The sequence below is a fragment of the Podarcis liolepis genome, assembly GCF_965112155.1.
Source record: "Podarcis liolepis genome assembly, chromosome: 13".
Classification (NCBI taxonomy): domain Eukaryota; kingdom Metazoa; phylum Chordata; class Lepidosauria; order Squamata; family Lacertidae; genus Podarcis; species Podarcis liolepis.
In genome coordinates this window covers 42326137-42345829 of record NC_139573.1, presented here as the reverse complement: position 1 = coordinate 42345829, position 19693 = coordinate 42326137, and the positions used below count along the sequence as shown (strand labels likewise).

Genomic DNA, 19693 nt, shown 5'->3' with positions numbered 1-19693 from the left:
AGGGCTGCCTTCAGATGTCTTCTGAATGTCAGGTGGTTGTTGATCTCTGACATCTGATGGGAGGGCGTTCCACAAGGCGGGCGCCACTACCGAGAAGGCCCTCTGCCTGGTTCCCTGTAGCCTTGCTTCTCGCAGTGATAGAACCGCCAGAAGGAATGTTAGGAAAATGTTGGAAGGAAATTATATGGCTTTAGTAGAAATGTTTTAAGGAATTAAGCATAAATAAGTATTATCGTTTTAATGGAAAATAAGGTTAAAATATGTTAAGATAATCATATGACAGAAAATAGAGAAAGATGGAAAGGATTTGCTGAAACAATTAATAGAAATGGAATACAAAAAGGGAGGTGAGAGGAGGTCGATGAAACAAGGGAATGAAAGAGAGGATATTGAGATGGTATGATGTGCGTTTTTTGAACTGTTTTTGCTTTTGTTTAATGTGTTAATGTTGTGTTGTGTATTGTTTATATATTGTACTGTATGTTTTTTCTTCCTTTTTCTTCTTATTTTTCTTCTTTTTTCTTCTTCTTTCCTTTTTGTAACTTTTAAAAGTAGTAAATATTATTTAAAAAAAAAAATAGAACCGCCAGAAGGCCCTCAGAGCTGGACCTCAGTGTCTGGGCAGAACAATGGGGGTGGAGATGCTCCTTCAGGTATACTGGGCCGAGGCCGTTTAGGGCTTTAAAGGTCAGCACCAACACTTTGAATTGTGCTCGGAAACATACTGGGAGCCAATGTAGTCTTTCAAGATCATATTCAAGCGCATCTACGAAGCACAGTTTAGCAGTCGAGGGACACAGCACTCTCCCTAGTGCGCGTGAGCCCAGCAACTGTCACCCAGAGCTCCCTCCAGACGAAGAGTCTGGAGGCAAGCCTGAAAAGAACAGTTCTTTTTGCAGACAAATAGGTGGAGCCAAACAGCAAGGGGAGGACAGACATTCTTGTCGCAGCGTCCAGTTCATTCCAGAGCTCATGGCTAGAGTAGAACATAGGTTCCCAAGGAGCATCAAAGTCCTCTGGGAAAACTGCACTCGGTAGACCGCTCCTGTTGATGCCTATGTGAAGAAAAAAAGGGCTTTTTGCCAGGGAGACAGCCTCATGTACAAGGAAGAGCAGGAATCAGAACGGTTATTACCGTAGTTTTTGCTCTATAAGACTCACTTTTTCCCTCCTAAAAAGTAAGGGGAAATGTGTGTGCGTCTTATGGAGCGAATGCAGGCTGCGCAGCTATCCCAGAAGCCAGAACAGCAAGGGGGATTGCTGCTTTCACTGTGCAACGATCCCTCTTGCTGTTCTGGCTTCTGAGATTCAGAATATATTTTTTCTTGTTTTCCTCCTCCAAAAACTAGGTGCGTCTTGTGGTCTGGTGCGTCTTATAGGGTGGAAAATATGGTACGTAGGCTCCAGCACCAGGACTCGTATGGTAGCACAGTCAGGGGAAGACACTCTATGGGAGGCTGGTTCAAATGTTGACACAAATCACCTTTTGGCTGGCAAGAATGATAGAACCCCCTCAATTCCTCAAATATGCCAAATGTGTTTAAAAAAATAAAAAGGAGAGCAAGCAGTGGCCGTACCTCCTGCCACAAGGAGCAGATCTTGAGCCACAGTCACGGAGAAGAGAATACAGCTTGCCAGGCGTTTTGCAATCCCAATTCAGAACCCTGATCGGGTGTGTGGATGTGTGCGCACAAATTGCCCTCTCTGACCTCATCCCACCAGTCACCTGATCAGCAAGTCATCTGATTGGAATCCCTGTCAGCTGATAGTCAATCTCCTACCATGCTAAAGCTTAAATACAAGGCCACTTTTATCTGATTTGCTGGATGTTTATGTCTGGTGGCTTATATGTGGTTTTATAGATGAGACTTGTGTTTTGGGGGGCCTTACTGTACACCACTCTGAAGGACAGCCTAGAAAAACGTGTAAAGCAACCTTCTAAAAGCCGACATGACTTATGCACAATAACTTCATATTCTGATAGAATATGTATTGCATTACCTTCTGGTAATGAACTACACCCTTTCCTATCTTTAATTTCTTAAAATTTGTGAATATAGAATGTATTAATGGTTACCAGAAAGAAACAAAATGGTGTCTTCTTTTTGTATAAAGGACGTAATGAATCATGTGAAAGGAATACAGTGGTACCTCGGGTTAAGTATTTAATTCGTTCCGGAGGTCCGTACTTAACCTGAAGCACCACTTTAGCTAATGGGGCCTCCTGCTGCCGCCGCGCCACCAGAGCACGGTTCCTGTTCTCATCCTGAAGCAAAGTTCTTAACCTGAAGCACTTTCTGGGTTAGTGGAGTCTGTAACCTGAAGCGTATGTAACCTGAGGTACCACTGTATCTTAAAAGACAAGAAGAAGCGAAGCAAGGCAGTTCAGAAATAGGCAAAAGCACTTCTGAGTGGAGATTTATATAATTCGCCTAATGCAAAAATAAAAACATAAGAGCTTGGTTTTTTTCTGGAACTGATTGTCACTTTTTCCTTCACAGAATTTTGACTCTGACATCAGCAGCGTGGGAATAGATGGATGCTGGCAGGCTGATAGCCAGCGGATTCTGAATGAGGTGATGGTAGAACACTTTTTCCGGCAAGGAATGCTAGACGTAGCTGAGGAACTTTGCCAGGTAATTGCAGCTAGAATTCCTCGTTCCTGGGAAGCAAAATAATTTTTTCACCTATTGTTTTAGTTGAATTTCCAGGCGACTGTGGAGTCTTCACCCCATGTTCTAGTGGTCCGCGGACACGAAAACACTATTTTGCCCATCTATAAAAATAACTAAAGAATGTGTGATATGATCTTGTTTTTCAGGAGTCCGGACTTTCGATAGACCAAAGTCAAAAGCAGCCGTTTGTGGAGCTCAACCGAATATTGGAAGCACTTAAAGTTAGAGTTTTGAGACCTGCGTTAGAGTGAGTTACTCATCTGTTTTATTTATTATTATTTTATTTATTATTTAATATTCAGATAAAACGCCATCTAAAGTCTCTTATTTTAACATACTCATTAATGCTGGGGATTCTCAAGTGAATAGATGTTCACTAAATGTGTTCCAGCTGGGCTGAAATCCCAAAAGTCAAATGGGGCTTGTCTACAGCAGGAATTGTCCAATATCAGGGTGGGTTTATGTTCCACAGGAACTGGCAGCTCTCAGGTGAGGCAGACCTTGTGCCCACAATGGTGACGAACCAACAAATGGTGTGATCAGCTTGTTAGGTACCTAAGCTGAACCCATCATCTGAGAGCTAACACTAATTTAAAGTGACAGAGCCCGCTTTGGACTTGTGTCCTCGTATTTTTTTATAGCATATTGGGAACTGCAGTTTGTTAAGGGAAGTTGAGAGTTGTTAAAAAGGTAAAGGGACCACTGACCATTAGGTCCAGTCGTGACCAACTCTGGGGTTGCGGCGCTCATCTCGCTTTATTGGCCGAGAGAGCCGGCATACAGCTTCCAGGTCATGTGGTCAGCATGACTAAGCCGCTTGTGGCGAACCAGAGCAGCGCACGGAAACGCCGTTTACCTTCCCGCCAGAGCGGTACCTATTTATCTACTTACACTGGTGTGCTTTCGAATTGCTAGGTGGGCAGGAGCTGGGACCGAACAACGGGAGCTCACCCTGTCGCGGGGGTTTGAACTGCCGACCTTCTGATTGGCAAGCCCTAGGTTCTGTGGTCTAACCCACAGCGCCACCCGCGTCCCTTGAGAGTTGTTAGGAGACCCCTATTCCTCTCACAGGGCTACAATTCAGAGTTGTTGTAGTAGTAGTTGTTGTTATTTATTGAATATGTATACCGCCCTATACCCAGAGGTCTCGGGGCAGTTCACAGAGTTCCCTGGACAGAGGGATTGATTGCAAATGCGCAGATTTAGTGGGTGATATGCCGCTAGTAGTCCCATTGAAATCTATGAACCTAAGTTCTGTGGTTTCAGTAGGCCTGTTCCGAGAATGACTAAGACCGAATATCGCCAATTAACTGTGCATTTGCCTTTTCAGCAAAATGCAGCTTGATTTGAACACCTATTTGCATCAAACTAATTTACTGAAAAATTGATAAAATACAAGCAGAGTGATTTTAGGTTTTAACCTCTGATTAATCAGCTGATGAGTTGCCCTTCATAACTTTATGTCAGCTTTGTTATATCGTTTTGAACTGCCATGCTCATGTAAAGTTAAGCTGCCCTGATATAAGAGACCCATCTATCTGTCTGTCTGTCCATCTCGCACACACATAAAAAGTTTGAAAATAGGATACACGGATTTATCAATCCTTATCCTTTTTCATTTGTGTGTGATGCTGTTTCTCTTTGGCCAGAGTGCCTTTTCTTTTTAATTATCTAGGTCAGTGGTAGCCAAAATTGTGGCTGTTGCTAGACAACAACTCCCATCATCCCTGACCATAAGCCATGCTGACTGGGGCTGATGGAAATTGGAGTCCAAGAAAATCTGGAGGGTACTATCTGATCTTGGTATTTGCCAGATTCTAGGGTTTTCATTTCTCCAAAGTTTCCAGGAGAATGAAATGTCTGAATAAATATACATTATTGGAGGAAGGTGGTGGCCTGCCCACATTCAGGGCTGTTAATACAGACAAGGAAAATTATTGTGTTCATTTGTATATTTTTAATAAAAATGTAAACATCAGCAATAATGAAAATGTATACCAGGAAATCTCCTGTTTCTCAAGCATTAAACAAAAGAGTGAAGTAGAAATATTGATTTGTGTGCAAGTGTTAACTATATCTGTCTTTTCCGTTATCGATCAGCAAATATAGGGTGGTATATAAATTCAATAAGTAATAATAGTAATATTTCTTCACCTGTGACTTCATTTTTCAGAGTTGGTTGTGGTCCACAACCCATGATCCCACACACATATATGGAAATCAGTCCCCTTGAAATTTGCATAACTTGCCTTCAAATTCCGAATGTAATTCTGGGAAGTCACTGCAATCCAATCTCTGCAGTCCCTGGCCTTTAACCACTGCTCCAAAGAAACAGAGCATTGAAAACAGCCTTCAGGATGTGTGACAAACAGGATTAATGTTTACTCAATAAGCTGAATGGAACGTTTAGAACGGCTAATTGCGGGTTATTAGGCTGCGATATTTTCCATTGGTTCACAAAATACAAGTGGTAAATATTTATTTGTAACTATTGCAAACAAATCTACACAAGTTACGAGTCCATAAAATGTTTTTCTAACTCCTTTTCCCACATGCAAGTCACTTTGGCACATCAGTAGCCGAGAGGTGGGAACCTCATATTCTTCCAGTTTATGGAAACCTCCCTGCCTAGTTGCCTAGAGATAATTCATACCTGGTACGGGAATGTAGGTGAGTGGCTGTTCACAGGCCAGAGGCGGTTCTTTTCAATTCTGATCCCGACTGCAACTGATGACGCTCAGCCGCCCTCAGGGTTACTTCCTCCCAGGACCTGTTAAGCCACAACTCCTCTGTAATGATCTGCCAATTTTTTAACTGCAAATTTCAGTTCAAGACAATGAATGACTTCTGTGACCAGAGGCGAAAAAGTAGTGCTCAAGCCAACCAAACTGAAAAGGAGCTAGTGGTATTAAAAGAACAGTCGTGGTATTCTGTCTCCAGGTTGAACCCCCCCCCACCCCCCATTGGTAGTATGTTAAAAGTTCCTATAGGGAAAATGTTGTGAACAGACATTGAAACACCCTGAGGGAAAAGGTTGAATTGATAAACCAGTGTTCCTATTAAGGTAAATCTGCTTCCCCCTCCCCCTTTTCCCCTTTTTGTTCCATTATCTCTTAGGTGGGCTGTATCAAACAGAGAAATGCTTATGGCACAGAACAGCTCTTTAGAATTTAAGCTACACAGATTATATTTTATTAGTTTATTAATGGGCGGAACTACAAACCAGAGAGAAGCACTGCAATACGCTAAAAACTTTCAGCCATTTGCTCTAAACCATCAGAAAGGTAAGCTGCATTAAATGCACCCGAGTCCCGAGTTCATATTTGTAGGCTAAGAATGGTGATTGTACTGAATTTACGATGTGCACTTCTTATCTTCATATACCGCCAGTGGCATAGCGTGGGTTGTCAGCACCCGGGGCAAGGCAAGAAATTTGCGCCCCCTAACCCGTGGATTTGCGCCCCCTAACCCGTGGATTTGCGCCCCCTAACCCTAACCCCCAGATGTTGCGCCCGGTGCAGCCAGGCTCCCCTGCACCCCCCACGCTACGCCACTGTATACCGCATTTTTCGCTCTATTAGACGCACCGGACAATTGGACACACCTAGTTTTTAGGGGAAGAAAACAAGAAATAAAAAAGCAACGCAAAGCATCCTGTGCTAAGAGGGAGCGCGCCTCCATCTTCGCTCAGGAGGCTTTGCGGGGCTACCCCTGAAGCCAGGAGAGCAAGCGGGTTCGGTGCAAACCGATCCCTCTTGCCCTCCTGGCTTCAGCGAAAGCAAGCCTGTTGGTTTTCCTCCCGGAAGAGCTGCACGCTCTTTAAAGGGAGTGTGGCTCTTGGGGGCTTTTCTGGGAGGTGGGGGAAGGGACAGAGCCGCCCACTCTGTCCCTTCCCCCACCTCCCGCAAAAGCCAGGGATAGCCGCACGAAACCTCCGCAGGAGAGCGGGATGAAGGCTACCCGCTCCCCTGCGGAGGCTTCGTGTGGCTAAGCCAGAAGCTAGAACAGCGAGCGGGATCCCGCTCGCTGTCCTGGCTTCCTCTTTAGGTGCGCGCAGCCTCTCCTGGGCAAGGGGAGCCTTCCTCATCTGCCCGGGAGAGGCTGTGTGTGGCTAAGGCTCCCCCAAAAGCCACACTAACTTTAAAGAGCACGCGGAGTGTGTGTGTGGCTCTTGGGGGCTTTTCCCCGAGGAGGGAGAAGGGCCCAAGAGCCGCAAACACGCTCCACGCGGCTCTTTAAAGGGAGCACTGAGCAGAGCCTCCCGCCTGCATTCGCTCCACAAGACGCACACACATTTCCCCTTACTTTTTAGGAGGGGAAAAGTGCGTCTTATAGAGCAAAAAATACGGTATTTTGATTATCCTTTTTAGGGGGTTTTATCTACTAGCTATAGGCACACTTGTCCATCCCTTCAAAAAGGCAAAAATGAGATACAAAAAGCCCTTCCTCAACAGTCTGTATTGTTTGTAATATCCTCCCACTGAAATATTTCCGAGGGTCCAAAGAGCTGCTTTAAGCAAGCCAAGAACCGCTGGGCATGTCCCCCTGCTCCCCGTTTGCAATACCACAAGTTTATTTTTGGAACTCTCTTCTGTTTTGTAATCATTTTTCCATGCAACATGACAGAAAGGTGCTGATCAAGAAACATAAGTACAAACGACACTTTGGCGCATGGATGTTAAGTGGTTGTTTAGATCCCAACCTAGGGGCTCATATTCTTGTGATGTTCTTTTGTATAAACTTGATCACCGCCACCAGGGTGTTCAGGCTTAAAAATATGAAAATAATTTTGAAATCCATTTTACAAGCACACATGGGTAGGCAAACTAAGGCCCGGGGACCAGATCCAGCCCAATCGCCTTCTCAATCCAGCCCAGGAATCTGCGTGTTTTTACATGAGTAGAATGTGTGCTTTTATTTCAAATGCATCTCTGGGTTATTTGTGGGCCATTGGAATTCATTCATCCCCCCCCAAAAAATATAGTCTGGCCCCCCACAAGGTCTGAGGGATAGTGGACCTGCACCCTGCTGAAAAAGTTTGCTTACCCCTGTAAAGGCACAGAACCAGAACCCTTACAAATCAATGGCTTCATTCAAATGCCATGATAAACTACGGTTGGTTATTTACGGTTGTAAATAATGTGGCTTCCTTTCTGAATTGCCAGTTATTATGTTTTCATTCATATATTCCTTCCCTCTCTGTATGTATCTTCAGGTTGTGCATATATGTGCTAAGCATACGTTTATTTTTCCTCGACATATATATAAATAATGGAATACATGAACTACAGCTCCTCTGACTTTCCACAGATATTCAAGTTTTGATGGGAAGTTTAGTGTACCTGAGGCAAGGAATCGAAAATTCTCCGTACGTCCATTTGTTGGATGCAAATCAGTGGGCGGACATCTGCGACATCTTTACAAGGGATGCCTGTGCTCTGCTGGGACTCTCGGTTGAATCGCCTCTTAGCGTTAGGTATGGCTGCTTTCATGCTAGACATATTTTAAAGATTTGGCTATCTAAACCTCACCTAGTCGTTGGCATCTTAGGAATACAGATTTGCCTAAAGTCCTTCCATGGAGATAGAACTGGAAATATACATAAACATAATGTGGCGTCTGGAAATGGTTTGTTCCAGCAGTGATTCACAGTGTGGTGCACTTTTCTTTCAGACAGACTGCAGCACTGAATACAGAGATTTCTTCCACGTACCATATTTTTCCGTATATAAGACGCCCCCATGTATAAGACACTGCCTATTTTGGGGGACTCAAATTTAAGAAAATGAGGGGAGATGGCACACAGTTGTTGAGCTTTTTATGGCGGGGATTACCCAAGGGTGCCGAGCTGTTTTTAGGGGGGATTGCTGAAAATTGCTCACCTGCACGCATCGCAAAATCCGCCTCTCGTTTGTCTCCTCACTGGCAGAAGCTGCCAGTCTCACACCAAATTGCCGCAGCGCCAGCCAATGAACACCTGCCATCGATGCAGCAACCAATAACCCGCACAATAGCCGCTCACAGCTGCGGGCGCAACCAATCAAACTTCCACCCTATGCACTACCCATGTCTAAGACGTCCCCCACTTTTTAGCATAATTTTTTTTAAAGAAAAACACCTTGTCTTATACACAGAAAAGTACAGTGCTTCCTTCAATGCTACATTCCTTCTCCTTTTATTAGATTAAGAATGCAAATCCTCTTCTACAAATCAACGACTGTAAATCTATATGTAGCCTTGGGGTAGCCAATATCCCCCCTTGCCCCCCCCCACCTCCAGTGTTGGAAAAGGGAATGGTGATGGCTGGTCTACCTTATGGGGCTGTTGTAAGGTTTGCTGAAATTATAGAATCATAGGATTGTGGATTTGAAAGGGACCCTGAGGGTCATCCAGTCCAACCCCCTGCAGTGCCGGGATAATGGCTAAAGCATCCACAACAACCTCCAAGGTGAAGGTTAAAAACCTATAAGTAAATGCTATAGGTCAGGGGATGCTTTTGAATTATGGTGCTGGAGGAGACTCTTGAGAGTCCCATGGACTGCAAGAAGATCAAACCTCTCTATTCTGAAGGAAATCAGCCCTGAGTGCTCACTGGAAGGGCAGATCCTGAAGCTGAGGCTCCAATACTTTGGCCACCTCATGAGAAGAGAAGACTCCCTGGAAAAGACCCTGATGTTGGGAAAGAGGGAGGGCACAAGGAGAAGGGGACGACAGAGGAAGAGATGGTTGGATAGTGTTCTTGAAGCTACCAGCATGAGTTTGACCAAACTGCGGGAGGCAGTGGAAGACAGGAGTGCCTGGCTTGCTCTGGTCCAGGGGGTCACGAAGAGTCGGACATGACTAAACGACTAAACAACAACAACAACATAGGTCGGGGTGGCCAACTTCCAAGAGACTGCAATCTACTCACAGAATTAAAAACTACCAGTGATCTACCTCCGTTTTATTGGGGGTCATGTCAAAGTTAATGAGTTTTTTTAGGGAGGGGGAAAGCCCCGTTTTCTTGGGGTTCAGGTCAAAGTTGTCGAGCTTATAAATTATTCTGGGGTCAAAGAGAAACAGCAACTACTCACCGAAGGTTTGGGGAAAAACAGCCTCGGTTTGCAAACTCCGTCTTCCGTTCTCCAACAACCAAAACCTCAAAGGGATTGACCAGTAGATTGCAGTCGACCTGTTGAACATCCCTGCTATAGTTAAAGCCACTTTGAGAGTTTAGAAGGGGAAATGTTACATAATTGTTAATACAAAGAGTTGTGGGAGTAAGCCCAGTTTAATTCTACTTCTGAGTGGATATGCCTGGGATTACTCTGTAAAGCTCTCTTGGGCTCAGAGAAGTACTTTTGTGGTTCCTTCGTTGCTGACTATAGTTAAGCTGCCCTGATAGCTTGACTGAATGGAAAGGCCATAAAATACACAAATAAACCAAATGAAGCAATACTTAAAGGTTGTTTATAGAGTCTTCACTTTTTTTCTGAACAAAAATTATATTTTACTAAACAAGTACTGTGTAGAGAGATCAGCACAGCATACCCCCAAATAAGAACCTGCACCACCAGGGGGAGTTGTTGCATTTCGCATGGAAAAAAATCAGCGCTTTTAGAAGTTCATTTTGTCAGTTCAGGAGGAAAACGGCAGCAAGATACACGGGCCAGTGATGCCTTTTAATGTTAAGCATGTCAAATTAACAGAAATAGTATTGGGGTCCAATGCTCCCCATCATACTGGGAGTTAATTGCTGGACTAAACGAAAACAAGTTGCGACATGTGCTTTTCCAGTGGTTTCTAACCAATGCTGTTCTCTGTCTTTCATATACTTCTGGACTATTTCAAAGGCCAGTTGATGGCTTGAGAGGGCTGCCGGCAATCTATATAGATCTGCCTTCACCAGTACTCTTTGTCTAGAAGTGCAAGTTTTTGTGATGCCCAAATAGTCAGCTTATGCAAAGTGTGCTGGAAACCATTGTCACAGAAGTGAATTCCGTGACGTTTTCTGACCCCATCCTTGGCATCTGCATATACCATGTGCTCTCTTTGAGGTTATTGGCACTAAAAAGTTGCCCATGTTTCTACATACGTGAACTATTGTACATACATAGTTCATGTGTCTAGATTCAGGTAGGTAGCCGTGTTGGTCTGACGCAGTCGAAATAAATTTAAAAATGTAAAAAATTGTCCAGTAGCACCTTAGAGACCAACGAAGTTTGTTCTGGGTATAAGCTTTCGTGCGCATGCACGAAATTTGTGTGCATGTGTATCTGAAGAAGTGTGGATGCACACGAAAGCTTATACCCAGAACAAACTTAGTTGGTCTCTAAGGTGTTACTGCACATTTTAAAAAAAATTATATAGTTCATGTGTGTAAATAAGGCACATGTGCTAGGCTTTGTCATTTTATTCTTCAAAACATGAACCTATTCCCCCCCCCTTACTTTTGAAATAGAAACGTGAAAGTATTCCTCTTTAAGGCAATGTTTGACATTAAAATATTGTTCTGTCCCCAGCTTTTCAGCAGGTTGTGTCGCCTTGCCAGCTCTAATTAATATAAAAGCTGTGATTGAACAGAGACAGTGCACTGGGGTTTGGAATCAGAAAGATGAACTACCGGTGAGTAGCTTTGTGTACCCAGTGTCATCCAATTATTGCAACAACTTTGTTCACCGACGAAAGCAAGCTAAGCATTTCTTTCATTATGCAGTGTGGTGATGTTAATTTACTTATAATGAATGTTTTGAGCTCCTGGGAGTAGCTTGCTGATTAATAAATAATAATAATAAAGTATTCCTGTGATGGAACGCGGGTTGCGCTGTGGGTTAAACCACAGAGCCCAGGACTTGCTGATCAGAAGATCGGCGGTTCAAATCCCTGCGACAGGGTGAGCTCCTGTGGCTCGGTCCCTGCTCCTGCCAACCTAGCAGTTCGAAAGCACATCAAAGTGCAAGTAGATAAATAGGTAAATCTGGCGGGAAGGTAAATGGTGTTTCCCTGCGCTGCTCTGGTTCACCAGAAGCGGCTTAGTCATGCTGGCCACATGACCCGGAAGCTGTACGCCGGCTCCCTCGGCCAATAAAGCGAGATGAGTGCCGCAACCCCAGAGTCGGTCACGACTGGACCTAATGGTCAGGGGGCCCTTTACCTTTACCTATTCCTGTGATAAGAAGTTTTTCGCATGATTTGGAACGTTAGCTCCAGCAATGAGAGTGGAATATATATGAAATTAGACAATATTAATGAAAGAATCAATGTTTAAATGTTTAAAAATGATAATATGTTTGCTTATAGAGTAAATGGATAATAAGTGATTTAAACTTAAAATGCAATTGAAAGTACAAAAGAAACACATGAAACAAGGTTATAATTTGCTGATAAATTTATTATCAAGATTGCACTGTGTGGGAGATGTGGGGAAGTTCGATGGAAGATTGAAACAAGCTTTTGAAATAATTTGTCTTTTTTTTTCTTTTCTTTTCTTGTTTTCTTTGTTTTTCTTGTACTGTATATCTTTATCTGGAAAAAATGTAATAAAAATATTTTTTTTTAAAAAAAGAAGTTTTTCTAATTTGTTTCTAACAGTGTGACAGAGTCCTTGTAATTTATTTATTTATATCGTGAAATTTATATACCGCTTGATTGTTAAAAAAACACCCCCCCCAAAAGCCCCCAACCCTCAAAAGTGGAACTCTCCGCTACTGCCCTGTATCTATGACATTGATGGCCAAACTTGGCCCTCTAGCTGTTTTGGGACTACAATTCCCATCATCCCCTGCCCACTGGTCCTGTTAGCTAGGGATGATGGGAGTTGTAGTCCCAAAACAGCTGGAGGGCCAAGTTTGGCCATCACGGACTATGATGAAGAACTCTTTTTATACTACTGTGAGTCTTCCCTCCAATACTTTATTGGGATTTTAATTGTGGCAGGGCAACATAGAACAGCTATGGATATTTCCCAGTGAAGATATTCATAGGTAGCAAGTGTAAGCCATTGATATAAATGAAAAGAGAAAAGCTGGTGTGGATTTTAATCTGTTTTAGTTTTTAAAGTATTGTATTTTTTTCCTTGATTTTTCTTGTTTTTATCCACTTTTGAGGTTTCTTTCTTTCTTTTTGCGGTCAAGCAGTATATAAATTTTATTGAGTAAACTAGGCAGTGACAATGTTTTGCTTTCGTACAGATTGAAGTGGACCTTGGAAAAAAGTGTTGGTATCATTCAATATTTGCCTGCCCCATCCTTCGTCAGCAAACAACAGACAATAACCCACCTATGAAGTTGGTTTGCGGTCATATTATATCGAGAGATGCTCTAAATAAAATGTTTAATGGCAGCAAGTAAGTACAGATCTTACTTATTTGAGACTGAATATGCAGTTTGGGAGATGAAGTATGGAATGGGCAATATCTGGTTTTCAACCTCACAATATATAACCAGCTAAACATTGCAATACAGTGGTACCTCGGGTTACAGATGCTTCAGGTTACAGATGCTTCAGGTTACAGACTCCGCTAACCCAGAAATAGTACCTTGGGTTAAGAACTTTGCTTCAGGATGAGAACAGAAATTGTGCTCTGGCGGCACGGCGGCAGCAGGAGGCCCCATTAGCTAAAGTGGTGCTTCAGGTTAAGAACAGTTCCAGGTTAAGAACGGACCTCTGGAATGAATTACAGTGGTACCTCTGGTTACGTACTTAATTCGTTCCAGAGGTCTGTTCTTAACCTGAAGCACCACTTTAGCTAATGGGGCCTCCAGCTGCCGCCGTGCCGCCGGAGCACGATTTCTGTTCTCATCCTGAAGCAAAGTTCTTAACCCGAGGTACTATTTCTGGGTTAGCGGAGTCTGTAACCTGAAGTGTATGTAACCTGAAGCGTATGTAACCCGAGGTACCACAGTATACCGACATATCAAGATGTCTGAAATCAGAATGGAACTATGTAGAGGGGAACATGGAGTATGACAAAAATTAAATTTGCTACTGAACTTTCATATTCATAATTGCAAGATGGTTGGAAGCAAGTTTTACCTCTCGCGTCTTTATAAGGTTACGTTGCCTGATTTTTGTAGACCATGGAGACCTTAGATATTGGATAGATTGAGGAAGATGTCCACCCACATCTGTGCGGCAGTTGTGAGCAAAGCAAATTCCACGCCAGGGACAAATACCACAACAGGGATGTTCAAACCTGACATGCAACCGCGCTTGGGATTCTGTGTACATTTCTGGATGCCTCAGCCTCAAAAAGGATATTCTAGAGCTAGGAGGTTCGGAAAAGGGCAACCAAAGTTATCAAAGGGCAACACCCCAAGGAGGAAAGGTTACAACATTTGGAGGTTTTTTAAGTTGAGAATAAAGCGGGGCATTATAGAAATGTGTAAGACTATGCAGGGAAATTGACTCCCACAAGAAGTAACAATGCTTGGACCGTTGTACCTACGGGACCGCCTCTCCCGGTATGCCCCACGGAGGACCTTAAGGTCCATAAATAGCAACACCCTAGAGGTCCTGGGCCCTAAGGAAGTTAGATTAGCCTCAACCAGAGCCAGGGCCTTTTCAACACTGGCTCCGGCCTGGTGGAACGCTCTGTCTCATGAGACCAGGGCCCTGCAGGATCTGATCTCTTTCCGCAGGGCCTGTAAGACAGAGTTGTTCCGCCTGGCCTTTGGCTTGGAGTCAATTTGATTCCCTCCCCCTCTTTCTTTTTCCCCTTTCTCCTCCTGTGATGAGGCTGCATTTTAATGTTTTAATGTTGTATTTTAATCTCATTTTTAAAGTTGTGTTTCAGTCAACTTGCTTTTATTATTGGTTGTTAGCCGGCCTGAGCCCGGCCTTGGCTGGGGAGGGCGGGGTATAAATAAAATTTATTATTATTAAAGAGAGGAATAGACAAATTCATGACGATCATGTTCTGTCTCCATTGCCGGCCGCAGAATGCCTCTGAATGCCACCAGGTGCTGGGAGTTACTGAATGTTGCATTTAGGTTCTTTTTGTGAATTTCCCGCGGGCAACCAGTTGGCTATTGTGACGACAGGATACTGAAGTTGGCGGGCCTTAAGCCTGAACCAGCAGGACTCTTCTCTGCTCTTACGTTCTGCAACAAATTAACGTTTTCTTTGTTTTCAGATTAAAATGTCCCTATTGTCCCATGGAACAGAGTCCTGGAGATGCCAAACAGATATTTTTCTGAGGACACAATTCGCTATGTAGTTTTATCTGTGTGTTTTGGAAGACGGAAGCAGACAAAGGCTCCATTTTACGCTGTACAGGCCGAAGAGGACTCCTGTGTTTTGTATAAGCCTCATGCTCCAGAAATTTTTGCCACATTTAGTGCAGACATACAGATTGGAAAAAAATCTGCAGAAGTAATATCTGTTATAGGGCTTCTACTCTTAACCTTGGTCTCCATATCCGATCAAGATACGACACCAGCAGTTGTCATTCAATGCAGGTTTTTGTACTTAATTGTATGGTGACTTCTCTTTTTAAAAGCAGACACCAACCACAAGCATCATATAGGCCTAATATTTGCCCTGCTTTTATCACCCTGTTAGATGAACGTCGCCATAAGGAATGTGTGGGGGAAAGTTTTTATTTCCTTAGCGTGTAAATAATTCAAAGAGAACTTTGGAAAAAGGTTTGATAAATTGAATAGTGGTTATAGACATACCTGTATTTCTGTTCTTACTGGTTTACCCCAACCCAAAGCTGTGATATTTTTTTGTTGAGCGTTTTGTTTCCTTTCAGCTTTTAAACAGAACTCCAAATGAATGTGCTTATATATATATATATAAACTACATGAATATATAACAGAGTTCAAAACCATTTCTGATTTAGAAATCACTTCTGATTTCCTGACTGAGTGAGAGCTCTTTGTGTAGCTGCGAGTATTCAATAAATGTAACTCTGGACTGGAAAGAAGCCTTTGTCAATGGATACTTGCTCTCCAGCTTTTTTTAGTCTTATAACCTAAGCTTTGTACTTAACGTCCGTGTCATGTTGCTGTACAGTTTACTAGACATGATAAGCTACATTATTTATAAAGTTATCAGAACCAAATAAACTGTTGACAGGGGAAAAGAACATCCTCCAGTAATCGTAAATAACTCTGTGGCCTGTTGATTACAGGACTGGGCCTCCATCTTATTAGTAACTAATTTGTCTTCTGCGGTAAAGAGCATTGTGCTTGTGACTGTGCCCTGACAGCTAATATTACTTTTCTTCTTAAATTCGTTACGACAAAGGGTAAATCTAGGCGAGACACTTGACTTAGTTTGACTTTCATCCCTAGAGAATCCTCAGAATCGTAGTCTGGGAGGGGATGAATGTCTAATGTTTGGAGTATCGTTGCCGGCTTACATTGCTTTGGATTCTCCTGGGAAAGCTACACTAGATTAACTAATACATGTTTCTACAGATACAGATTATATCCGAAGTGAATATGCGCTTCTAAGCTTGATGCACACTGTGACAAATTTCTCGTGCGCATTTGTTACATTGTCCTGCGATAGGACAAAGGAGCTACCTTACAATAGATGAAATAATAGATTTATTTGCTGTGTGGCTTAAAAGCAGGCCTGGCCCACCCGTTAGTCAAGGTGAGCCCTTTGCCTCGGGTCCTAGATGGGGAGAGGCAGTGGAACAGTGCTCTGTAGCCCATCCATCACTGCTTCCACCCACCTGCAAAGCTGTCTGGCAGGCTGACCACAGCTGCCGCTACTACCATTGGCAAGCCAGCTGCCATCTCTGGTCTCGTGGCTGATGCCTAGGGCATCCAGCAGAGCTCTGCCACTTTGCCAATATTTAACAGTGGGGCTATTAGGGTTGCCTATGCTTTGATGCGAGGAAGCGGGTCCTGAAAGCGAGTCCTTTGTGGGTGAGGTAACCCCAGAGAACACCTGCTTCAAGTGTCAGAATTATTATGGTAAAATTTCAGGCAGAATCGCTGCCGCAAAAGCAGTAGCGTTTACAGGTGATCTCCAGGGCTCACTCCAAGGAAGGGCCTTCTGTTCCTTGGAGGAAGGCATGGGCAAGGTGAACCCAAAGGGAATTAGGAGTCCCCATATGAAATACTAAGTAGGAGGTGAAGGCAGAGGAGGCTGGTATATGAAGAGGTGGCAGTATTATCTGCTTTGCTTGGGCAGCACAATGCTTTGTGCTGGATCCGTTTCAAAGCACCAAACTTTGGTTGGCTACTAAGATACGAGAAATGCACTAGCACAATGCACTACACAGAAGAATGTTGAAAAATTTTTTTCATGTGCTTTTGGCCCTAGCAAAGGGTCAAAACCATTGCAGATACATTCAGGCAAGCTGATTTTACTCACGCAGAAAAACCAGAGGAAGGAAAAGACGCCACCGCGTTACCTTTTAATAAGCGACTTCTATCCATATTGCACTCCTAAGGGAAACTGATGACAATAACGACAGGGGTAATATTTTCTGTGCAGGTTTATAGTCTCAGTGAAATTGCTTTTAACATGGAAGGGAATTGCATTATTTGTGGACCTCAGCATACTAAATGCATATGTGTACTCAAAGTGATGTAAACTTTGAAAACGGCAGCGTACGGTCTATCCAAGTTGAATTGTGTAATGCGAGAATATCTGTGGACCTACACACATGTGTAGGGCCCATCAATTTCAGTGGGATTTGGGTGTACCTAAGTTGTTGGGCTTACAGCCAACAATGTCTGCTTCATTCTCCCCTCCCCAAAGCCCAAGTTGGTTGCCTGCCATATACATAAGACTATAACGACTGACGTCTTCATACCAAAATGTAATGACTGACATGATTTTAGTGCATCCCAGGTGATGGTGAGGTTTGCTCTCCCTCAAATCAGCAAAGAGCATGGGTTGTGTGAGAAGCTATTAATCTATGTGATTGCAATAGCTCTTTGCCATTTCTTAAGCTGGTCCATCTTGCCCGGTATTGGGATCGACTGGAATAGAAAAAATAGTTTTGGCAGAACGCTCATTTTTATGACTAAGATTCTTCCTGTAAAGGATAGTTTAAGTCTGGCCCAACTATCCAAATTTCCTTTCATCTCCTCCCAGGTTCTTACATAATTATCATGAAATAGGTTAATATTCTTTGAAGTTAGCCAGACGACCAAGTATTTTGCTTTTTGGTAGATTTTCAAACCAAACATTTTCACCCAGTTCTTTTTTCTTGGTTTGATATGTTCTTAACCAGTAGTCTTGTTTTTATTTTATTTAATTTGAATCCAGCTACTTCAATGTGATTGCTTCCATACGTTTCTAATAATTCATGGAAACTCATGAATGAGATGTTTTGGGTTTCCTGCATAGCGCACGCAAATAACCCCTCGTCTACTTGCTCTGTTGTATCCAGTAAGGAGGAGGAATTGAGCCTTTTTCTTCTTTCAAGATTAGCAAATGGCTTCACTTTTGGCGATTTTGAAAATGAGACTCTATAATAGCATCTTGTTAACTGTAGGAGAAGCAGAAGTGGCCACAACCACAGCTGAGAGCTGAATTGTGAGAGCTGAATTTCAGGGCACCATAGTGTAGTTTCTACACCTTTAATTTTGCCAGCCCAGCCCAGCCCAGCCCACCCCCCAAATATTCCCAAGAATAGTAGCCATTACACATAAAGGTTTTATTTTGCAAACATTTCCTCCTTACTCTGAGGGAGAGCAAAGCCTGAGGGCGTTCATTAGGACTGACAGCATCTAGAGCAACGTGGAGCTGGTATGTTCAAGAAAGCGATCGTGAAAATGATGCAAATGGACATGTTAAATGTGTGCAACATGTTCCAGTGAATTGTTGCGTGCTTTTCTAGACACTGTGTCACAGATAAAATTCTTTTCTGTGTTCAGCATGGTTAACTGAGACTCTATTACGGCAGCTCCCTGCTTATCGTGGGAAAGATGTAAAGCATACCCAAATGAATGCATGGGGGTGAGAAATGGGTGGAGCCTTCTAGGCTTAACTATATTTACAGATGATGTATATTGTTACACTGTTACTGGTAATGAGTAAAAAAAAAAAAGTTTGCTAAATTGGGTTTGTTTGATTTCATTGTTTGCGCCATATTTTGTATGAAAAAAACGCGTTTCCAACCTTGCAGTGTATTTTCCCAACTGCTTTAAGGCCTTTTATGCGACCATGGTGGAGTCTACACACATATAAAAAATGTTATGGAAATGCTTTTTTTAAAAAAGTGTTCTTAAAAATACATTGAATTTTCCATAAGGCTCACCATCGCCATCTAGTGTCACATATGTATATTGCACTTAAAACACACTTAACACATTTTATTTGCAGCTGTATAGCTGAGTCTCCTGTGTGGTTGGGGGAATGGCCCCTAAAATCATGTCCCGTTGCCTAATTTATATGTTAGGATTGCATGCCACATACAATGACCTTGGTTTTAGCCATAACTAAGACACTGAGATCCAGCGTTGAGGGCCCTTTGGCGGTTCCCTCATTGCGAGAAGCGAGGTTACAGGGAACCAGGCAGAGGGCCTTCTCGGTAGTGGCGCCAGCCTTGTGGAATGCCCTCCCATCAGATGTCAAGGAAATAAGCAGCTATCCTATTTTTAAAAGACATCTGAAGGCAGCCCTGTTTAGGGAAGTTTTTAATATTTAATGCTGCATTGTTTTTAACACTCGATTGGGAGCCGCCCAGAGTGGCTGGGGGAACTCAGCCAGATGGGCAGGGTATAAATAATAAATTATTATTATTTTATTATTTTTATTATTTTTATTATTTTTATTATTTTTATTATTATTATTATTATTATTATTATTATTATTATTATTATTATTATTATTACTACTACTACTACTACTACCCGAAGATGAAACTAGCATTGCTGGTGGGGGAGAGGAGGCGCAAAGGAAGGTTGAGGCAATCTGATTTTGATAAGGCCTGCTGAAATCAATGACAGTTCCTGACTGGAAAGCTTAACGCCTGCCGCTGCTACACGGGAGAAGGCTTTTAAAAAAGGAGCTGCTAGGAGCTAGGTGGAGAGTCCTAGATCTAAAAAAAAAAAAAAAAGTATAG

The 19693-nt window shown here is 42.9% G+C and overlaps 1 protein-coding gene across 1 annotated transcript in view; it reads left to right on the top strand.

Moving 5' to 3' along the window:
• RMND5A (required for meiotic nuclear division 5 homolog A) overlaps positions 1-18686 on the top strand; it is a 37150-nt gene extending 18464 nt beyond the window's left edge. The window contains exons 3-9 of the mRNA XM_083469966.1: positions 2502-2636; positions 2822-2922; positions 5793-5959; positions 7986-8151; positions 11177-11279; positions 12845-12999; positions 14788-18686. Coding sequence (XP_083326092.1) covers positions 2502-2636; positions 2822-2922; positions 5793-5959; positions 7986-8151; positions 11177-11279; positions 12845-12999; positions 14788-14851 — 891 coding nt within the window. The 3' untranslated portion in view covers positions 14852-18686. The remainder of the gene's footprint in view (positions 1-2501; positions 2637-2821; positions 2923-5792; positions 5960-7985; positions 8152-11176; positions 11280-12844; positions 13000-14787) is intronic.
• The last annotated feature ends 1007 nt before the right edge of the window (positions 18687-19693 follow it).